Consider the following 19,664-nt stretch of genomic DNA (forward strand, 5'->3'; position numbering starts at 1 on the left):
TGCCATTTGATTCATGCTCCTCTTGTCTGCCAGAGTGATATTTCTAAAATGGAAATCCAATTATCCTAAAATTACTTTGCCTAAGATACTTTAATGACTTCCTGCTATTGGGCTGAATGGTGTGTCTCCCCCCCCGCCCTCCAAAAATTCATATGTTGAAAGTCCTAACCAACAATGCTTCAGAATGTGACCTTACATGAAAACAGGGTCATTGAAAATGTAAAATGCAATTAGTGAGTAAAAATGATGTCATACTAGAGTAGGGTAGACGCCTAATCTAATATGAATGATATCCTATCTATAAAGAGTAATATGCAAATTAACCATCACTCTGTCACTCCCTCACTCCATCACAAAGATGGCGGAGGCCACAGAGCTGGAGCGAGCAGGAGGCTTTGGTTGCCCCTGGCAATGGAGGAAGCCAAGCTTCCCGCCTGCCCTGGCCGGCGCTGAGCTCCGCTCAAGGCTACAAAGTTTCAATTATAGAAGATAAATAAATCCCAGATACCTGCTTCCAGCCGGCATGGCCTCCGTTCAAGGAGGCTCTGGGAGCCTGGGTTGCCAGGGGCAACCCAGGCTTCCAGAGTCCTGGGCTGCACTCAAGGCTACAAAGTTTCAATTATAGAAGATAAATAAATCCTAGATACCTGTTGGAAAAATAAAAAAAAGAAAGAAAAAAAGGACAGGCTGGGAGCTTGGGTCGCCAGGGGCCTTGACCAGCCTGCAAACAGCCATCAGCCCCTCAACCAGGCTGGCCAGGCACCCCAGTGGGGACCCCCACCCTGAAGGGGGTGTGGCCAGCCTGAAAACAGCCCTCAGCCCCTCACCCAGGCTGGCCAGGCACCCCACCCTGATCCGGGACACCCTTCAGGGCAAACCAGCTGGCCCCGACCCGTGCACCAGGCCTCTATCCTATATAATAAAAGGGTAATAGTCAAATTGACCCTAACAGCAGAATGACTGGGAATGACTGGTCACTATGACACACACTGACCACCAGGGGGCAGATGCTTAATGCAGGAGATGCCCCCTGGTGGTCAGTGTGCTCCCACAGGGGAGCTCTGCTCAGCCACAAGCCAGGCTGATGGCTGCCAGCACAGCAGTGGTGGCAGGGCCTCTCCTGCCTCCTCAGCAGCGCTAAGGATGTCTGACTGCAGCTTAGGCCTGCTCCCTGCTGGCAAGTGGACATCCCCTGAGGTCTCCCGTGCTGCCAGAGGGATGTCTGACTACCAGCTTAGGCCCGAACTCTCAGGGAGCGGGCCTAAGCAAGCAGGTGGACATCTCCTGAGGGGTCCCAGATTGTGAGAGGGCACAGGCCGGGCTGAGGAACCCCCCGAGTGCACAAATTTTTGTGCACTGGGACTCTAGTCCTTATAGAAAAGGAAAATTTGACCTGAGTCAATAGTTCAGTTAATTAGAGCATCCTCCCAAAACATCAAGGTTATGGGTTTGATCCCCAGTCAGGGCAACAAATCACTGTTTCTCTCTCTCTCTCTCCTTAGTATTTTAAAAAATATTCTTCTTGATTTCAGAGAGGAAGGGAGAGGGAGGAAAAGACAGAAACATCAATGATTAGAGAAAATTATTTATTGGCTGCCTCCTGCATGCCCCTCACTGGGGAACAAGCCCGCAACCAGGACATATTCCCTGACCATGAATTGAACTAGTGACCTCTTGGTTACTGGGTTGATGCTTAACTGCTGAGCCACACCAAGCTGGGCAATATTTTTTTAAAAAGGGGGAATCTGGAGACAGACATGCTTTCAGGGAGAATGCCATGTAAGTGTAAAGGCAGATCAGGATGATGTGTTTATAAGACATAGAACATTGAAGATTACTAGAAAACCACCAGCAGCTAAGAGAGAGGAATAGAATGATTCTCCCTTACAGGCCTCAGAAGGAACAAATTCTACCAACAACTTGATCTCAGACTTCAGCTCTAAAGCTGTGAGATGATGAATTTCTGTTTAAGCCACTCCCCATTATCTTTAGGGTAAAGTCTAACCTCCTTCACAAGGTATGAAAGTCTTTTCTTTTTTAAAATTAAAGTTGACAATATTATATTACTTTCAGATATCCTATCTAATAATAGAGAAACATGGTAATTAGCCGTACCTCCGCTACCCTTCCCATTGGCTAATCAGGGCGATATGCAAATTAACTGCCAACCAAGATGGCGGCCAGCAGCCAGGCAGCTTGAAGTGAACAGGAGGCTTGCTTGCTTCAGTGATGGAGGAAGCCAACGTTCCCCGCCTGCCGCTGCCGGCTTCTGAGCTTGCAGTTTAAGAAACATTGTTGCAAATATAGAAGCTAAACAAACTCCAGAAACCTGCTTTCAGCCAGCAGGGCTTCAGCCAGCAGGACCGCAACAGTGTTTCAATTATAGAACCCAAACAAACCCAGTACCTGCTTTCAGCAGCAGAGGTCTCAGAGCTGGAGCCGAGCCTCAGAGCTAAAGGTGGCTCTCAGCTCCTGTGACAGCCATAGAAGGTAAATAAATCCCGGAATAAAAACAAAAGAAAAAAGGAGAGGTTGGGAGCTTCAGTCACCCGCCAGCCTGAAAACGGCCCTCAGCCCCTCACCCAGACTGGCCAGGCACCCCAGTGGGGACCCCCACCCTGAAGGGGGTGTGACCAGCTGCAAACAGCCATCATCCCCTCATCCAGGCTGGCCAGGCACCCCAGTGGGGACCCCCACCCTGAAGCATACTGAAGGCGGGCGGCAGTGGGCAAGGCTGTCCACGGTCCCGGGACCCGGATCTGTGACCCTGCCGGGCGGGGGGCAGTGCTTGAGGCTGTCCGCTGTCTGGGACCGGATCCATGACCCTGACGGGTGGGGGGCAGCACTTGAGGCTGTCCGCGGTCCCGAGACCTGGATCTGTGACCCTGCCGGGCGGGGGGCAGTGCTTGAGGCTGTCTGCTGTCCCAGGACCCTGATCTGTGACCCTGCCAGGTGGGGGGCAGTGCTTGAGGCTGTCCGGGGTCTGGGACCTGGATCCGTGACCCTTCACGGCGGGGCGGCAGCTCGCACAGGGGTGGATCCGCTGGTGTTGGGCAGGGCAGGATGCCTGGCTTCAGCCCAGCCCCAGTCACTCTGGGCAGGTGAGCAGCGCAGAGAGCCTCTGGATAGGGGAGGCAGGCCGGCAGAGGGCAGACTGTACTCCCCACATGGCAGTGATGACAGCTGTGAGCACGCCAAGCAGAGCCTGCAGGCCATCAGCGCCCAGGAGTGGCTGTGCAAGATCCACCTCCTGGCCCAGAAGGTGCAGGATCACAGGGACAGCCACCGTGGCGGGCCAGACTGATGTCCTCCTGGCTGCGCCACGGGGGTTTGCGGATCTGCAAAGCCAGAGGCCTCTGGTGTGCACATACCCCCCTGGCGTGCGAACATCCCCCAGCACACTGTCACCCTCCCACGCCTGCAACAGTTGCAAACCAAGGCATGCACAAGTTCCCCCTGCCTCTCCACCGCACTTCCATCAACCCAGCATGCCTAACACCCCCACAGGATGTGCACACATCCCCTCTGATGCGCTCACGTCCTTTGGAGAGTGTCTGGGTGTTCTGGGTGCTGAGGGTGGGCGCCTGTGAGGTGACAGTGAGAGGGCAAAGTGGTGATGCCCTGTTCCCACAGAGGCCAGTGCAGCTATGAGATCACCTCTGGGGGGTTAATGCAGGTCCTGAGGCGGGAGCAGGTGCAGACAGACACACCTGGTGGGCGCGGGCGGCCCTCTCTAAGGTGCCTTCGGTCAGTGTTCAAGATCAAGAACCCAGAGGCAGAGAGGAATTCTGTCCTCTCAGTGAAACAGTGGGATAGTCGGGGCGACTGTAGAGGAGGAATATGCACTTTGGGTGCCAGCACCCATGAGTGAAGGCTGCCCTGACTGAGCCTTGCTTGCTTGGGGCCTAGCGCACTCCTGCTGGGCAAAGGGTGACAGGGCATGCTTTTCCAAATTAATGAGAGAAAATGTTGATTCTCCTGCTGCCCACGAAGGTGGAAAGTGAAGTGGGGAGACGTGGGGAGTGAGCAAGGTTCCCTGTCTGGGGGTTCCAAATCTGCTGTTGGTTTCTTTCACCACTGACTAGAGATATACAGGGTGTCCCCCCAAAATGTATACACACTTTGAATACCTACTAATTCCAATGGTTTTAAGCATAAGAAAGAAACAACAATGGAGCTGTTATCTGTTAAAAGTGTGGGCACAAACAGGTAGTTGGACATTCCCTGAGGGGTCTCAGATTGGAGAGGGTGAAGGCCAGACTGAGGGGCCCCTTTGCCCCCCACCCCAGTGCACGAATTTCATGCACTGGGCTACTAGTATAATATAATGATCAACATTTGTATACATCAGTGATTCCCAAAGTGGGCGCTACCGCCCCCTGGTGGGCGCTGCAGCGATCCAGGGGGGCGGTGATGGCCACAGGTGCATTTGGGGGCGATGAATAACTGTAAGGGGGCAGTGAAAGCATAAAAGAAAGAAGAGAAGATTTAGAAAAATTGATTTATGTATTCTGCTCATAACGCTTAATTTTTCTTTGAACAACGTACTGGATGTTGGCTCGGTTCCCGCATACTCCCTCACTTGCATTGAGCTATGTGCAATCGCGCACTGCTACTGTTCACGTGGTGCCACTGAATTGCCGTTCCAAAACACGTGAGCACTACGAGCATTGCTGCGGGCAACTGCCACTCTTGCGATTGGTCGATCTCAAGGCCAAAGCCTGGAATGGCAGTGGCAGTACTGGCTACTGGCAGTACTACCAGCAGATTTTGGAGCACGCTATGAATCAGGAGATTTCCCATAATTATTACGGGAAAATTACGGCGTAATATAACTCTAAGTTAGATTGTTGTGATATTGTGACAAGTTAAAGTTAACTAACAAATAGTGCGACTATAATTGGTATTATTTATTTATTTTGTAATAATTATATGCGCTTTACAATTAATAATATCATGTTTATAATGTATTACCTTTCTATTCTGAGTTCAATAAATAGTTTCATAATTTCAAACTTCAATGTTTCTAATTTACACCTTTCTTTACTATATTTTACGAAAAAGGTAGAAACATTAATACGTATATCTTTCTGTTTAATTGCTATTAAAATTTTAAAAAAATTAATTTCCAGGGGGCGCTGAGTAATATTTTTTCTGGAAAGGGGGTGGTAGGCCAAATAAGTTTGGGAACCACTGGTATACATTATGTTGTGACCAACACACTAAGCCTAGTAACCATCTCTCGCCATGCAAAGTTATCACAATGTTATTTACCACATTTTCCTTCACCTTCTCTTCCCCTCACCCCCCAAACTCCCTTGGCAATCATCAGTTCAATCTCTGTTTCTATTGTCTGTTTTTGTTTTGTTTATTTGTTTAATTTTTTAAAATCTCAAATATAAGTGAAATCATGTGCTATTTGCCTTTCTCTGTCTGACTTTCTTCACTTAGTATATTAACCTCCAGGTCCATCCATGTTGTTACAAATGGCAAGATTTTATTTTTATTTTTTATTGCTTAGTAATATTTCACTGGACATTCTTTCATAAGCTGGTCTCTCGCTATATCTTTGGTTTCATCTATCACTGGATCCCAGTAGCTTCAGCCTTACCCCATTCTCTGGCCACACAGAACTATTTACAGTGCTTCAAACAACTGCCTTAGGCTCTTGTTCATCTATAACTTGGGACTCAAATGCCTTTTCTGCTACTTTCCAATGCTCCACGTAATTACCTGATTAACCTCTATTTGTATTTCAAGCTCCAGATTGGGCATCATTTCTGTAAACCTTCTTCTCCCCTTCCCAATCCTAGTAACTGGAGGATGCTCTATTGAATGCTCCCCAAACACTCTATGGAGATATTTCTATCACAGTTCACTACACATCTTAATCTTTATCAACAGACTTGATAATGAACCTCTTACAGGCAGGGTCAGATGCTATCTGTCTTTTTATTCCTAGTACCTAGCACAGTGCTTGGCACAGAGGGGCTGTGCAGCAGTTTGTGGAAGGGATTTGTGCATGCTCATGTGCAAATATCCAAGCAGACATGTTCTTGGCATACGAGAGGTACATTCTTTTGTGTGACAACTGGCAATTCAGTTTATTTAGAAGCAAAAGCACATAATTAAGGAGCAAACACGGCTTCCTTATTCTTCTTCGTTTCCTTCTGTCTACCCAATCTCACATGCTTTATAATGCTTTTAGATGTAAGTGACTGTAAATTATTAGCATCTGTGGGCCTTTCATCTTCAAGTCTGACAGTCTATGGCCCACATTTCTCAGGAGGGAGAGACTATTATAACTATACTAGAGGTGCACAAAATTCGTGCAGGGGGGGGGGGGGGGGCCTTAGCCCAGCATGCACCCTCTCACAATCTGGGACCCCTCAGGGGATGCCTGGCTGCTGGTTTAGGCCCGATCCCGCAGGGATTCCCATGGGATAGGGCCTAAACTGGCAGTTGAAAATCCCTTAGTCTGACATCCCTCTTGCAATATGGGACTGCTAGCTCCTAACCACTTGCCTGCCTGCCTGCTTGATAGCCCCTAAGCACTCTGCCTGCCTGCCTGATAGCCCCTAACTACTCTGCATGCCTGCCTGATAGCCCCTCACTACTCTGCATGCCTGCCTGTCACCCCTAACACCTCTGCCTGCCTGCCTGATTGCCCCTAACTGCTCTCCTGCCTGTCTTATTGCCCCTAACCACCTCTGCCTCAGCCCCCACTGCCGCAGCTTCATCCGGAAGGACGTCCGGAATGACATCCAGAAGGTCGTTCGGCTGTCCAGTCTAATTAGCATATTACGCTTTTATTATTATAGATTTTTGCTTACCAAGCAGAACATATTGAATGGTTATCCTGGAGGGGAAAAAAATAATAAAATATCCCAAACTTTAATGAAGTCTGGAGCTTCCTTTGCTAATGAAACTCCGAGTGCACCGCCAGCATTGCTGTGTAACCGTTACATTGAGAAAGGACATAAGGCAGGGAGGGAGTTTTTCCTTTTACCTGTTTAGTCCTCATTTTGGAATCCAATGACAGATTATTGTAGGTATAATGTGCCTGTGTGACTCCACAGAAGAGAACAGCAACTATTCCTGAAATTCAAAAACACACCAGTTAAAACCAATTTTCTTTCTCATCTATGTCAAAGGGTAGGCCTATTCCAGCTAGAAGAAGATGAAAGGCCCTTTGGTGGCAGTAGAGTTAACACAGCTAATAACTACTATGATAATGAAATCGGGTAAACATCACTGCTTGCATTTAAACACTGGCCTGGCAACATCAAAACTAAAGAAAAAAAACTAAAGACCTAAAGTATTAAGAGGTAGATTCTTCCTGAGGACAAATGATTCCCTGGTCACGAGTTAGGAAAGTTACACTTGGAAAAACATGAAGAGAAGGCTGCATCATCAACTCTGGACTACTCAGCTAGCACAACTGCTTGGCTGCATTCACTAAATGCTGGCATATTAGCCCTGACATTTTCTTTCCATTGGGTACTTTGAAGAATCGGAAGCAGTTCCTGTCATGTCATAATTTAGTATAAAAACTATGAGACACACACACATACAAAAAAAAAACCAAAACCATGAGTCACTGACATGAGAAATCTACCAGGGTTTTGCTGTCCTTGCCAATGACCTTATGTGCCAAGCAAGAAAGAGATTCCTGTATGTCCCTATTATACCAGCTTTAAATGCCATCAAGCCACACATACACAAGAAGCTACCATGGGACAAATGTGTCTCAGGCTCTGATATTTTCTGTGCTGCCTTTGGGCTGGAATGGAGAAGTGGTGGGGGCTGCACTCTACTTTGGATTAAATGTTCTGTTAATTATGAGAAATTGAGCACAGAGGAAGGCTTTAGGAAAAACACAAATATTAAGTATTTTTCACCTCAGGTCAGGGGGTTGAATGGAATTTTAAGCAACAGAATCTTTTCAATTAAAAACACTCAAAAATTAAGTGTTGATGATTCTTAAGAGTATAGAAATATGTGAGCTGAACACTGACATTTCAAATGAACCTACAATAAAGAATTTTAAAGAACCAAGCATATTTTTTATATGTACACTTTATGCTTCTATTTATATGTTGGTTATTTGGGGGGGTTGGTTTTGGATAAAAAAAAATTGCTAAGACATATTTACCTAATACAAGTGTCTAGATATTTTATTACTTATTTCTTTTAATATTGTTTCAAAATTTTAGGTAAAAATGAAAGCAACTAGAAAGTTTTGCCAAAAAATATATATGCAGTATTCGTTTCTATACATTTTTGGTAATATCTCAGTTTCTTAGCTTCTCTTCAGAAATTCTAAGGGAAAAAATACTTATAAAATGTTATATTTACTCTTTACAGAATTTCTATTTAAAAAAAAAGAACAACAACAACAACCAACACCAGGGACACATGTCTGCGCCTGCGTGCACCAGCACTGTGGGTACGTGAGGCTCTAGACAACACTTACATGCTCTGTATCTCAAATTCTTGGATGCACAGAGGAGGGGAGGGGCACCAAGTATCCTTTGGGCCAGTTAGCAAACTAGTGTCTGAGCTTCTAAGCCACCATCTGGTCTGTGACTCTGGGCTGGGACTGGGCAGGCACACCTTCCTCCACCTGAGCGTTTGGGTGGAGGGTGAGGAGCCCCAGAGGAGCAACAGGTGGGGACAGATGCCTGCTTCTTCCTGTTCGCCTGATGTTCTTTCAGGCAGCCCAGTCATGGCTCTTCTTCAAGGCTTTGGTAGCTGGTTCAGCCTCTAATTTTAAAACTTTAGGGCAATACAATCCATAACAGCCATTTGTAAGTCCCCACCCCATCCCCACCAGGGGAACAAAAGACCAGAAAAAAAACACACCTTGCTGGACACCAGAAATCAGACCATTTAAGGAATTGAAACTGTCCTGAAGACACCTGATTGTACACCTGCATTCCATTCACATTCCAAGCCCACCTCAGCCTCCAGACTCACTGATGACAAGTTTCCCAATAGTGAGTGCATATAGGGATGAAACTCCAGCTCCTGGGTGCTGCCATCATTGACCCAATGACCCCTTGGCTCGGTGCTGTGCAGCCCTTCCCTTTTGATATCCCTTCTCCCAATCCCTTTCCTTAAATAAATTCAATTATTCTTTATCCACCACCTGAGATGGCTATTTAGCCTACCTACCCACACCACCCACCATGTTCGCCTTTCATTTTGATGGCCTGAATTTCTGTTTGTGTGGTTTTTTTCTGCATTTCCAGATCAGCCTCCTGGGACCTACTCCGAGAAAGCCGAAGCGGCCAGGCAGTGCCCTTGGAGGTCAGGTCCCAGCTCAGTGGTTCCCTCTTAGGAGCCTCCAGATTCTCTCCCCTTTGCCCTCCAGTCTCAGGGTTCATACTTGCTTCCTGCAAATACTACCTCTGTGTTGCTTCAGCATCTCTCATTTACTTTTTTAGCTCTCCACCACCTGCATGCCTAATTTCCTGCATTCATCTGTCAATAGCCAGACAGTTCCTCTTTTCCAGTACTTTCCTATGGGTCCCTTCTCATCTTAAATCTTGGTGGTTCTCTGAAACTATTGATGGTTTGCCATCTGGAAATAAGATACAACCTGTATTCTCCTATTGTAACTGGGACAAAGGGGGTGCCAAACTCCAGAGGCCTGGGCTCAGTCCTTTTTTTCTTTTCACTTTTATTCTTTTTTAAAAAATCTATATGGTTAAAAGTATTACTTAGGTCCTCCTTTCCCCCCATAACCTCTTCCAGCCCACTCCTGTCTTCCCCTCCCCCCATAGGTCCTTACCACCCATTGCCTGTGTCCACGGGCTATGCATATATGCATATAAGTTCATTGGTTGATCTCTTCCCATCCACCTTCCCCTGTCTTCCCTCTGAGGTTCAACAGTCTGTTCATGCTTCGATGATTCTGGGTCTATTTTTGATCATCAGTTTATTTGGTTCATTAGATTCCACATATGAGTGAGATCATGTTATACTTATGTTTCTCTGACTAGCTTATTTCGCTCAGCATAATACTCCCCAGATCCTTCCCTGTTGTTGCTGGGCTCTGTCTTATTTCTATACTATCTTTGGTTGGAATTAATGTTTTTAAAAAGGGTTGGAGCCACTGGATTGGAACCACTGAGTTGGAGCCACTGGATTAGAACAAGAGCCTTGGGATAAGAGTAAGTTGGGCCTAGAACTATCCAAGAGGCACGGCCAGACTCCGACACGTGTCTTCCAATTCCCAATGGCATGGTCATTCTGAAAAGGGAGTGCTACCCCACAAGGAATGTCTGCCCTGAAGTGTGAGACATTCCCATCCTTTGAAATATTTGGGTTGAAAGATCATCACCAGATCTGTTGTAGAAAAAAATTCTTCTCATAAAGCAGAAGTTTAGATGTACTCCAACTTCGCAGGTCTATTATTTTCCTATACATTATTATATTAACTTACTAGGATTAACACCTCAGTTTGTCGATTTTTTAGTTCAGGACAAGGAAATAATATTGGTTCCAAATGAAACCATTAGACATTTTGAAAAGAGGCAGCCCAACATTCAGAAAAAGTAAAGATAAAATAAACATACTTTCAAATATTTTTTTTCAATTTTAGGCAACCTTTCTAAATTAATATTTAAAAATATTATTACCACACCTTTTATTCATAAAAACTTATTTTTTTCAAGGAAGTTATGAGGTTTAAAGATAAACTCAGGAAGACTCCAGTGTATAGAAAAAGATGTTTCTAAACCCCTAGACACAAACTTTCAGGTGAAATAATAAAGAATTCTGATGTCTGTGTCCAAGTGACGGAAGCGGCTTTCCTCAGAGAAACCCTCTTCTTTCCTTTTTCCCTCCTGCTGTTCTTCACCTGTCTGTGTTGCTTGTCCTTGTCACTCTCAGGCTGTGCTTCATTTTAAGTGAACCCTACTGTTTTCCCCATACATTAGAAGCCACTTCACCTTGCCTGGAAGTTCAACTGCAGCCCCAGAATCTGCATTAGGTAAGAGATAGATCAGAACTATACTTAATGCCTCTGCAATGTTAATGTATCGTCAAAGTCCTGGAATCTTGTTAAAATGCAGATTCTGCTTCAGGAGGTTTGGAATAGGGCCTGACTTGTGCATTTTATACTATGGATGTCCATGCTCCTTGCTGGCCTTGGCATCACACTCTGAGAAGCAAACCTCTGACCAACACTCTGGTATTATCAACTCACCTTTACTATGGCTTGGCCTTGACCTTGTATAATCTTAAAAAGAGACTTTTATTTTATTATTACTCTGTTAGATCTTGGGATAATTAGAAGATAGTCCTAGAGGATCAAGACATTTTTATTACTTTTTTTCTAATGAATGTCTTTGGTAACTATAAAAAATGTTTTAAACTATAATTTTGTGTTCTATTCTCTATATTTCATTTCTATGATTTTCCAAAGTCGATATGATTCTATGAAGTAATTTTAGTTTAATAGAACAGTTATCTATTAAGGACATTTGAAGAGTTTAAAATTTTGATTTTCATTTTAAAATTCTTTCTTTCTTTCTTTATTTCTTTCTTTCTTTCTTTCTTTCTTTCTTTCTTTCTTTCATTTTATTATTTTTTTAATCCTCACCCAAGAATATTTTTTCATTGATTTTTAGAGAGAGTGTAAGAGAGAGGGAAAGACAAACAGAAATATTGATGTGAGAGAAACATCAATTGGTTGCCTCCTGCACAGGCCCAGACCAGGGCCCGGGTTGGGGAGGAGCTTGCAACCAAGGTACATGCCCTTGACTGGAATCGAACCTGGGATCCTTGAGTCTGCAGGCTGACGCTCAATCCATTAAGCCAAACCGGTTAGGGCAAAATTATTTATTTTTTAATCCCAACAATACGAGAATGTGAAAGAAATTACTTACAAAGAATAAAATGGATGCTATATTTTACTACCAAATAGTTCAATGAATTCTTCCCCCCTCTAAAAATGAAAACAAACAAATCATAGCCATTGATCATAATGTTCTAAAATTAGAAATGAGTAAAATAATATAGCTATGTAAACATATCCAGTAGGGAATTCTAGTCACATTCTTCTAAATAAAATTAAAATTGAAGATGAAATCAAATTTGAAAGTTTAGCTTATATAGAAATAAATAACAATAAGTATATAGTAGATTCCTTATCAAAACCAATGGGATAAAGCAAAGGAGTATTCAGAGGAAAGTTTATAATATTCATGTATTTTATCAGAAAAAAAGGAAATAAATGGACTATTTATCACAATAATCTAGAAAAGATACATAAAAATGGACCTAAAGACAGTAGAATTAAAAAATAAAGAAAAAATAAGTAGCCAAAGAGAAATTAAGATTGGTCAGTAGCATTATGTAAAATAAGAGTATGGACCATGTCTCTAGGCCATGAAAAGAAGGAATAACTTAGAGAAGGTCACTCCAGGGATAAACACAATATTTCCTATTTAACAAGTTGCTGGAGGAAGCAATACAAAGCATCTAGTACATCCTGTGCCCTTAAACATTATTTGTTGCCTTTTCTTCCACATTCATTCCTGCATTAAGGAAAATCTGGTGAAAATGTGCTCTGTACTCCTGGTAATTCAAATTTAGATCATTCTTAGTAATACTACAATTATCAGATTTTTGCAAGTTATCTTGGGTATCTGCTATTTATCCATTCAAATGTTATTTATCTATTGAGGTCATTCAATGAGCAAAGCACAAGTTTTGGCTATGGAGACACAAGGATGAATAAACCCAGTCCTCTACCTCAGGCAGTTCTGTGTCACCTAACAGAGACAATGTGTACACAAAGACATCTACTGGCAGGTGGAAGGTAGTAAGTGACAAGACAGCAGGAATTCTGAGAGGGAGTGATTTCTTTTGGGCTGGGGAAAATGAGAGAGAGATGGGGAGAGTTTTCCTGAAGGATCAGAGGCATTTGGGTCTTGAAAGATGAGAAGAGTCGGGTCTAGAGTAGGGAATTCAATGTGAATGAAGGAAAAAGAAAGTGGATTCTAAAGCTGGTTATTTCTGAAAGTAATAGAATGTTTCTAAAGAGAAATGTTGAAAGGAAGTTATGTAAATAACACAGGTCAGTAAGCCAGGACAAGTGAAATAGGGAAACTGAAATGGTTAAATAGAATTTGGCTTAATATGTTTTGTTTCTTCTCAAGGCTATAAAACTCCAGATGGTCCTACAGATGGAACCAAAAATTCAAGCAACCTTCTTCTGTGGACCCCTAGATCACCCACCTCTGATGGAACCCTGACTGCTGCTTCCAGTCAACGTCCCCATTCAGCAGGAAGCAGCTAGAGTGGCTGTCACCCCTGTTCCCAACAGCAGTTGGGGTTTCCTAATAGGAGAGGGGAATAAAAGGGGTTAAAGCAAAATTAGGTAGATAGGGTAAGGGGTGAAAGAAGGAGGCATCGTGGAGCTAGCTGAAACAAACAAAAAATGTGTTTTGCAGAAAACAGGATGGCAGAAAAACAGGGTGTTTTGAAACAAGGATGTTTTTCATGCAAGTGTAAAACAAAATATTGCAAAAAGGCCATGAACCAATCAGAGAGCAGCACAGATAGACAAAGAGCAAGGCTTTAGCAGATATAAGGGGAAGAGCAGAATGCTTCCTGGGCAAGGCATTTGAATCTCCCTTCTGAGCAGGGAGCTAGCGTTTGTTTGCAATAAACTCCTGCCTTATTTGAACACCTCTGGTTTGTGGCTTTATTCTTGGATTCCATGAGACAAAACCCCAGGAAAAATTCCTGCTCACCAGTTCCGGTATCACAATGTATAGCTGTAAATTAAATAAGGAAAATGTACTACATTGCGTATCAGGAGACCTGAGGTCTATTGGTCACGGTTCAGACCCTTAACTAGTTGGATAACACGTGTAATTTAAATTCTTTGCCTGGTCTATTGTTTTCTTCTCAATGAATGAAAGAAGATGGTGTGCATTAGTATGCTTCAAATCTAGGCATACAACAAAAACCCACCAAAGTGTGGAAGAAAGTATAAGAATGTCATAATCTTTTATTAATATTTTTGGGTACTCTAAAGTATACAAGTACCCTTGTACCCTTGTGGGCCAAAAATATCTATGCTTGTATGCAGAGAATAAAGCTATTTTATTTTAATTTTTGCCAATAAGGGTCAAGAAACTCTGGCAAACACTGCTGTAGATAACCTCTAAATATCTTCCCATCTTAAATGTCTGTGATCTGAATAGTTCAGTTTTTACATTTGTTTCAAGTTCTGCATATATGGATTTGAAGAATTAAACATGGCCCCACAGCTTCACTTCTGGTCAACTAGATGCTTGGTGTCTACCTCTTGACCTAGATCTCCTCTAGGGCTGGGTCTATGACCTCCCCTTTTGTATTGCCCTCAACCCCATTACAGAGTCCAGCAGACATCAGATGCTCAGATGCAAGTTTGTCAAAGGAATAAATCTCTATTTCAAAAAATATTTATCTGCTTTGAAAATAGAATTCAGGAGAAATTAATTTTAGATCTTCACACACAGTCAGATATTTATCTGAATTTATTAGTGGCAGAGTCTATTTTCTCCTAAAATTTAAATTTTCTTATTCAATATTACTATCACCTACAGTCTCTGTTATTGATAATATAATTCAGTAGTTCTTTTCTCATTAAAAGTTGATAAAGCCTTCAGATACAGAAGCTGAAAAATAAATGCCTATCCACATGGATCATGATTTCATATATATATATATATATATATATATATATATATATATATATATATATGTGGGGGGGGGGTCCCTCAACCTGGCCTGGCCTGCCCCCTCTCACAGTCTGGAAGCCCTCAGGGGATGTGTCAGTTTCTTTATCATGACAATGAAATAGGCTCCCATCACTGCAGGAGATCGTTCTGGATTGGGATGAAATTCCATGAGTGCTGAGTGCTCCTCTCTTTCAGATAACTTGGTTAATTCCTTAAAGACTGGGCCAGACCATCACTTGTTTTTGCCCAGCTTTTTAAAAATTTTCAGCCCTTACTGGGTGGCTCAGTTGGTTGGAGTGGCATCCTATATACCAAAGGGTTGGGCATGTATGGGAGCATGTTCCTCTCACACCTCTCTCTCTCTCTCTCTCTCTCTCTCTCTCTCTCTCTCTTTCTCTCTCTCTCTCTCTCTCTCTCTCTCTCTCTCTCTCTCTCTTTCTCTCTCTCTCTCTCTCAAAAACTTTGAAAATAAAAAAATCAATAAACATATCCTCTGGTGAGGATAGAAAATAATTTTTTTTTCAGTCTTCTACTCTCTCGAATTAGACTCCAATGCCCAACAGCAGCAGTAATCAGGACTTTTCTTTCTGATTTTTGCATGTTTCTTTTTTTAGACAGAAATCATTTTATGCTGAGTAAAGACAGTAGTGGGCTATACTGTTTACTTTTTGTATGAGAAAATGAGGTATGCCAATGGCCTCCTTCCCCCTTCTCTGCCTCCACTGGACATACAATATTCTCCAGGATCCTAAAAATGGATGCTGCCCTTTACAGCAGTGCCTAGAAGCAAAGAAATCATTAGATGTGGGCCAGTGTGCCATTAGAAATCACTCTTTGGGTGTTTAATGACAGTCCCTGAAAGTTTGCTTCTGGCACAAATCTGACTCACAAAGTCTCAGCTGGGAAACATTACAGAAATGAATTTTCAAATAACCTGTCTAGCTGTGCGTTTTGGTATCTTTATAAACTGAAGAGCAGCTTCTACAATAGGATTCAATTCCATTATAGGTTATGCTATAAATAATACTACTGAATTATTTTCAATATTCAATTTAAAATAATGGCTCAGTAACCTAATGACTTTTAGAGAATAGGCCTCTGTACAAGAAAAATTCCATTGGATCAGAGATTAGATATGCATGTGTACCAGGCACCTCAGAGAGAGACTGCCTTTCGGTCACACATTTACTCACAAGCCACATTCCTTCACTCACGGTGTCCCTCCATTACAAAAGAATAAAATCCTTTTACCTTAGTGGTAAAGAAAACTGAGATACCCATTAATAGGAGGACTTATTTCAATCCCTCAGCAAATCAGCATAAAAGCTATAAACTAGAGACATACACCTCAGTAGCTGACTTTTCAGTAGGGCAGACATGTCCACACACACTCCTCTCTGTGTGTTCTAGGCTGGCAGGGACTCCCAAAGTCCATTCCCAGCTACACACTCTCATCCTCTGACTCACTTGTACTTGACATTCTGCCCAGTCTCCCCAAAGAAGAGTTTCTCAAGCTGTCCTTATATATTCCCAGCAGCAGAGAATCAGACTTCTGGGTAATAGAAGCACCAACTTTCATTTGCATTTCTAAAAGCAACTTGTTTCCATAAAACTAAGTTCTATGTGTCTATTGAACATTTGCAGGTACAATTTCCAAAGGATGGAGATGAATTCAGCTACAAATGTGGCCTTTCAAGTAAAAGATGATCAAAATAAATCAAATGATCATCATCAAATTAGTAACAATGGAAAGTGAAAGCAGAGATGTGGTAATGAGCAAGCCCCCTCAAACTGAAGTGTTCATAATTAATCTTATAAGAAGCTGAATCGAAATGGATAATGAACATTGCAAACTGTCATTAAAAGTCTGACTTTTTTTCTATCAGTATGCACCTGGCATAAGATGGTCCCAAGTGTCCTAGCCTAAAGGCTGTGTCTCTGAGCCTCTCTTCCCTTCTGTCACCAAGTTATGCAATTTCTTTTGTTGAAATACCTTGTGATTCTTCCTTCCCTTGTACCATTAGGGTTTCCTTGTTTGCAAGCAATAAAAACTAATTTTGGCTACCATAATCAGAAAGGAATTTATTGGAGGGAAGCATAATACCTCTCAGAAAAGAGGCAGGAAGGCAACTCCAAGGACTGTGGCATGAAGAGATAGGGGGTCACAGCAGGGTTTTGCTGTTGAAAAGAAGAGATACCAACAGTTACACCTCCTCTGTCTCCCTCCTAAAGGTTCATACCCCAGGGAAGATGTATCGGCCCAACCTAGCTTTGAGTGTTCTTGTCCAGGGGCTAGGGGCGGGGGGGTATATATACCTTGATTAAAAGATGATATCTGATGGAGGAGAAGGAAGTAGTTCCCTAAGTAACATCAGGATGCTATTCCTAGTGAAAGTGAGAATGGGTGCTGGGCAGCCAAACCAACATATGTACACCATATTCTTCTAGACTAGGCTCTTATTTCCTCAGGTCTACATGTTTGTATTTTAACATAATAGTTAGAGAAGTAAAATTTCAGATTAATGCCATTTATTATATATTCTTTAAAGTATATTTTAATTGATATCAGAGAGGAAGGGAGAGGGAGAGAGAGATAGAAACATCAATGATGAGAGAGAATCATTGATTGGCTGCCTCCTGCACGCCTGCTACTGGGGATCAAGGCTGCAACCCGGGCATGTGCCCTTGAGCAGAATCAAACCCAGAACCCTTGAGTCCACAGGCCAACGCTCTATCCACTGAGCCAAACTGGCTAGGCTATTATATATCCTTTAGTTAGCATATAAATTGCACTGAAATATCCTGACCAGTGGATATGTAGAATCTGAAAGAATATTATGAGGCATGGGGCATGCATAAAGAATTCCATTGTTCCGATTTTGGCATTTTTCCTTTTGTTAAGCAAAAATCATTCATTCCAGTGCACAACAGATATTGAGTGCCTAGAATGCATCAGCCAGCATGCTGGTGCTGATATAGCCCTTATGGCCTGGATAGTCTATATAACTTCTGCTTATGAATCTTAATTCTTCAAATCAGCTCTAGTTCTATATTTCAGAATTATAAAGAGTAACTCAAATATCATAGTGAAATCTAGAGGCACATAAACAAACAATAGCCAGTTAGAAACCATAATGGAAGATGTTTCCATTCATCATAGTACCCCAAGTATAAAATAGCTTAAAAAGTACTTAACAAGAAATTTGCAATGTGAAGACAGTATATAAAAATGTAGTATAAAATATAACTTGAATAGTGGGAGAGATATAATATACTCCTGGGTGGGAAGACTCAACACTGTAAAAACACCACTTCTCTTCAAATTAATATAAAAATTTAATGCAATCATAATCATAATCTCAGAGTTATTTTTTGCTTGAAACCTAGCAGTTATTTTCAAGTCCAAATGGAATAATAAATATTAGTATTTATAGCAAAGAACCTGGGGAAAGGGAAGGGATTGAAATGAGCCATGAGGCTGAAATAATAAAGACAGGGGAGACCAGAAGCTCAGTGGAACAATAGAAAGCTCAGAACATACATATACATATACTAGAGGCCCGGTGCACGAAATTCGTGCAGGGGGGTAGTCCCTCAGCCCAGCCTGCACCCTCACCAATTTGGGACCCCTTGAGGGACGTCCGACTGCCCCCTCCGCTCATGCCCTCACCTCCCTAGTATCTGTGTCCATTGGTTATGCTTATATGCATGCATACAAATCCTTTGGTTAATCTCTCCCCCTTACCCCCACCCTCCCCTACCTTCCCTCTGAGGTTTGACTGTCTGATTGATGATTCTCTATCTCTGGATCTGTTTTTGTTCATCAGTTTATGTTGTTCATTATATTCCACAAATGAGTGAGATCATGTGATATTTATCTTTCTCCAACTGACTTATTTCGCTTAGCATAATTCTCTCCAGGTCTATCCATGCTGTTGCAAATGGTAGGAGTTCCTTCCTTTTTACAGCAGCATAGTATTCCATTGTGTAGATGTACCACTGTTTTTTAATCCACTCATCTGCTGATGGGCACTTAAGCTGTTTCCAAATCTTAGCTATTGTAAATTGTGCTGCTATGAACATAGGGCTGCATATATCCTTTCTGATTGGTGTTTCTAATTTCTTGGGATATAGTCCTAGAAGTGGGATTACTGGGTCAAATGGGAGTTCTATTTTTAATTTTTTAAAAATTTATTTTTTAATTTTTTTTTAAATTTTATTTTATTGCTTAATGTATTACAAAGAGTAGTACATATGTCTCCTTTTTTTCCCCATTGACCTTCCCCTGGTCTCCCCTACCTCCCAGTATCTTGCGTCCATTGGTTATGCTTATATGCATGCATACAAGTCTTTCGGGGTTGATCTCTTACCTCCCCCCACCAATCCTCCCCAGCCTTCCCACTGTAGTTTGACAGTCTGTTCAATGCTGTTCTGCCTCTGTATCTATTTTTGTTCATCAGTTTATAATTTTCTTTATTATCCATATTTGAGTGAGATCATGTGGTATTTTTCTTTCATTGACTGGCTTATTTCACTTAGCATAATGCTCTCCAGTTCCATCCATGCTGTTGCAAATGGTAAGAATTTCTTCTTTTTTACAGCAGTGTAGTATTCCATTGTGTAGATGTACCACAGTTTTCTAATCCATTCATCTGCTGATGGGCATTTAGGGTGTTTCCAAATCCTAGCTATTGTAAATTGTGCTCCTATGAACATAGGGGTGCATATATCCTTTCTGATTGATGTTTCTAGTTTCTTCGGATATATTCCTAGAAGTGGGATTACTGGGTCAAATGGGAGTTCCATTTTTAGTTTTTTGAGGAAACTCCATACTGTTCTCCACAGTAGCTGCACCAGTCTGCATTCCCACCAGCAGTGCATGAGGGTTCTTTTTTCTCTGCATCCTCGCCAGCACTTGTC

General features: G+C 42.5%; 1 protein-coding gene across 1 annotated transcript in view; it reads right to left on the minus strand.

Moving 5' to 3' along the window:
* SLC9A9 (solute carrier family 9 member A9) overlaps nt 1-19,664 on the minus strand; it is a 771,103-nt gene that overhangs the window by 361,613 nt on the left and 389,826 nt on the right. The window contains 1 exon segment of the mRNA XM_023751381.1: nt 7,010-7,098. Coding sequence (XP_023607149.1) covers nt 7,010-7,098 — 89 coding nt within the window.

The sequence above is a fragment of the Myotis lucifugus genome, unplaced genomic scaffold, assembly GCF_000147115.1.
Source record: "Myotis lucifugus unplaced genomic scaffold, Myoluc2.0 scaffold_21, whole genome shotgun sequence".
NCBI lineage: Eukaryota > Metazoa > Chordata > Mammalia > Chiroptera > Vespertilionidae > Myotis > Myotis lucifugus.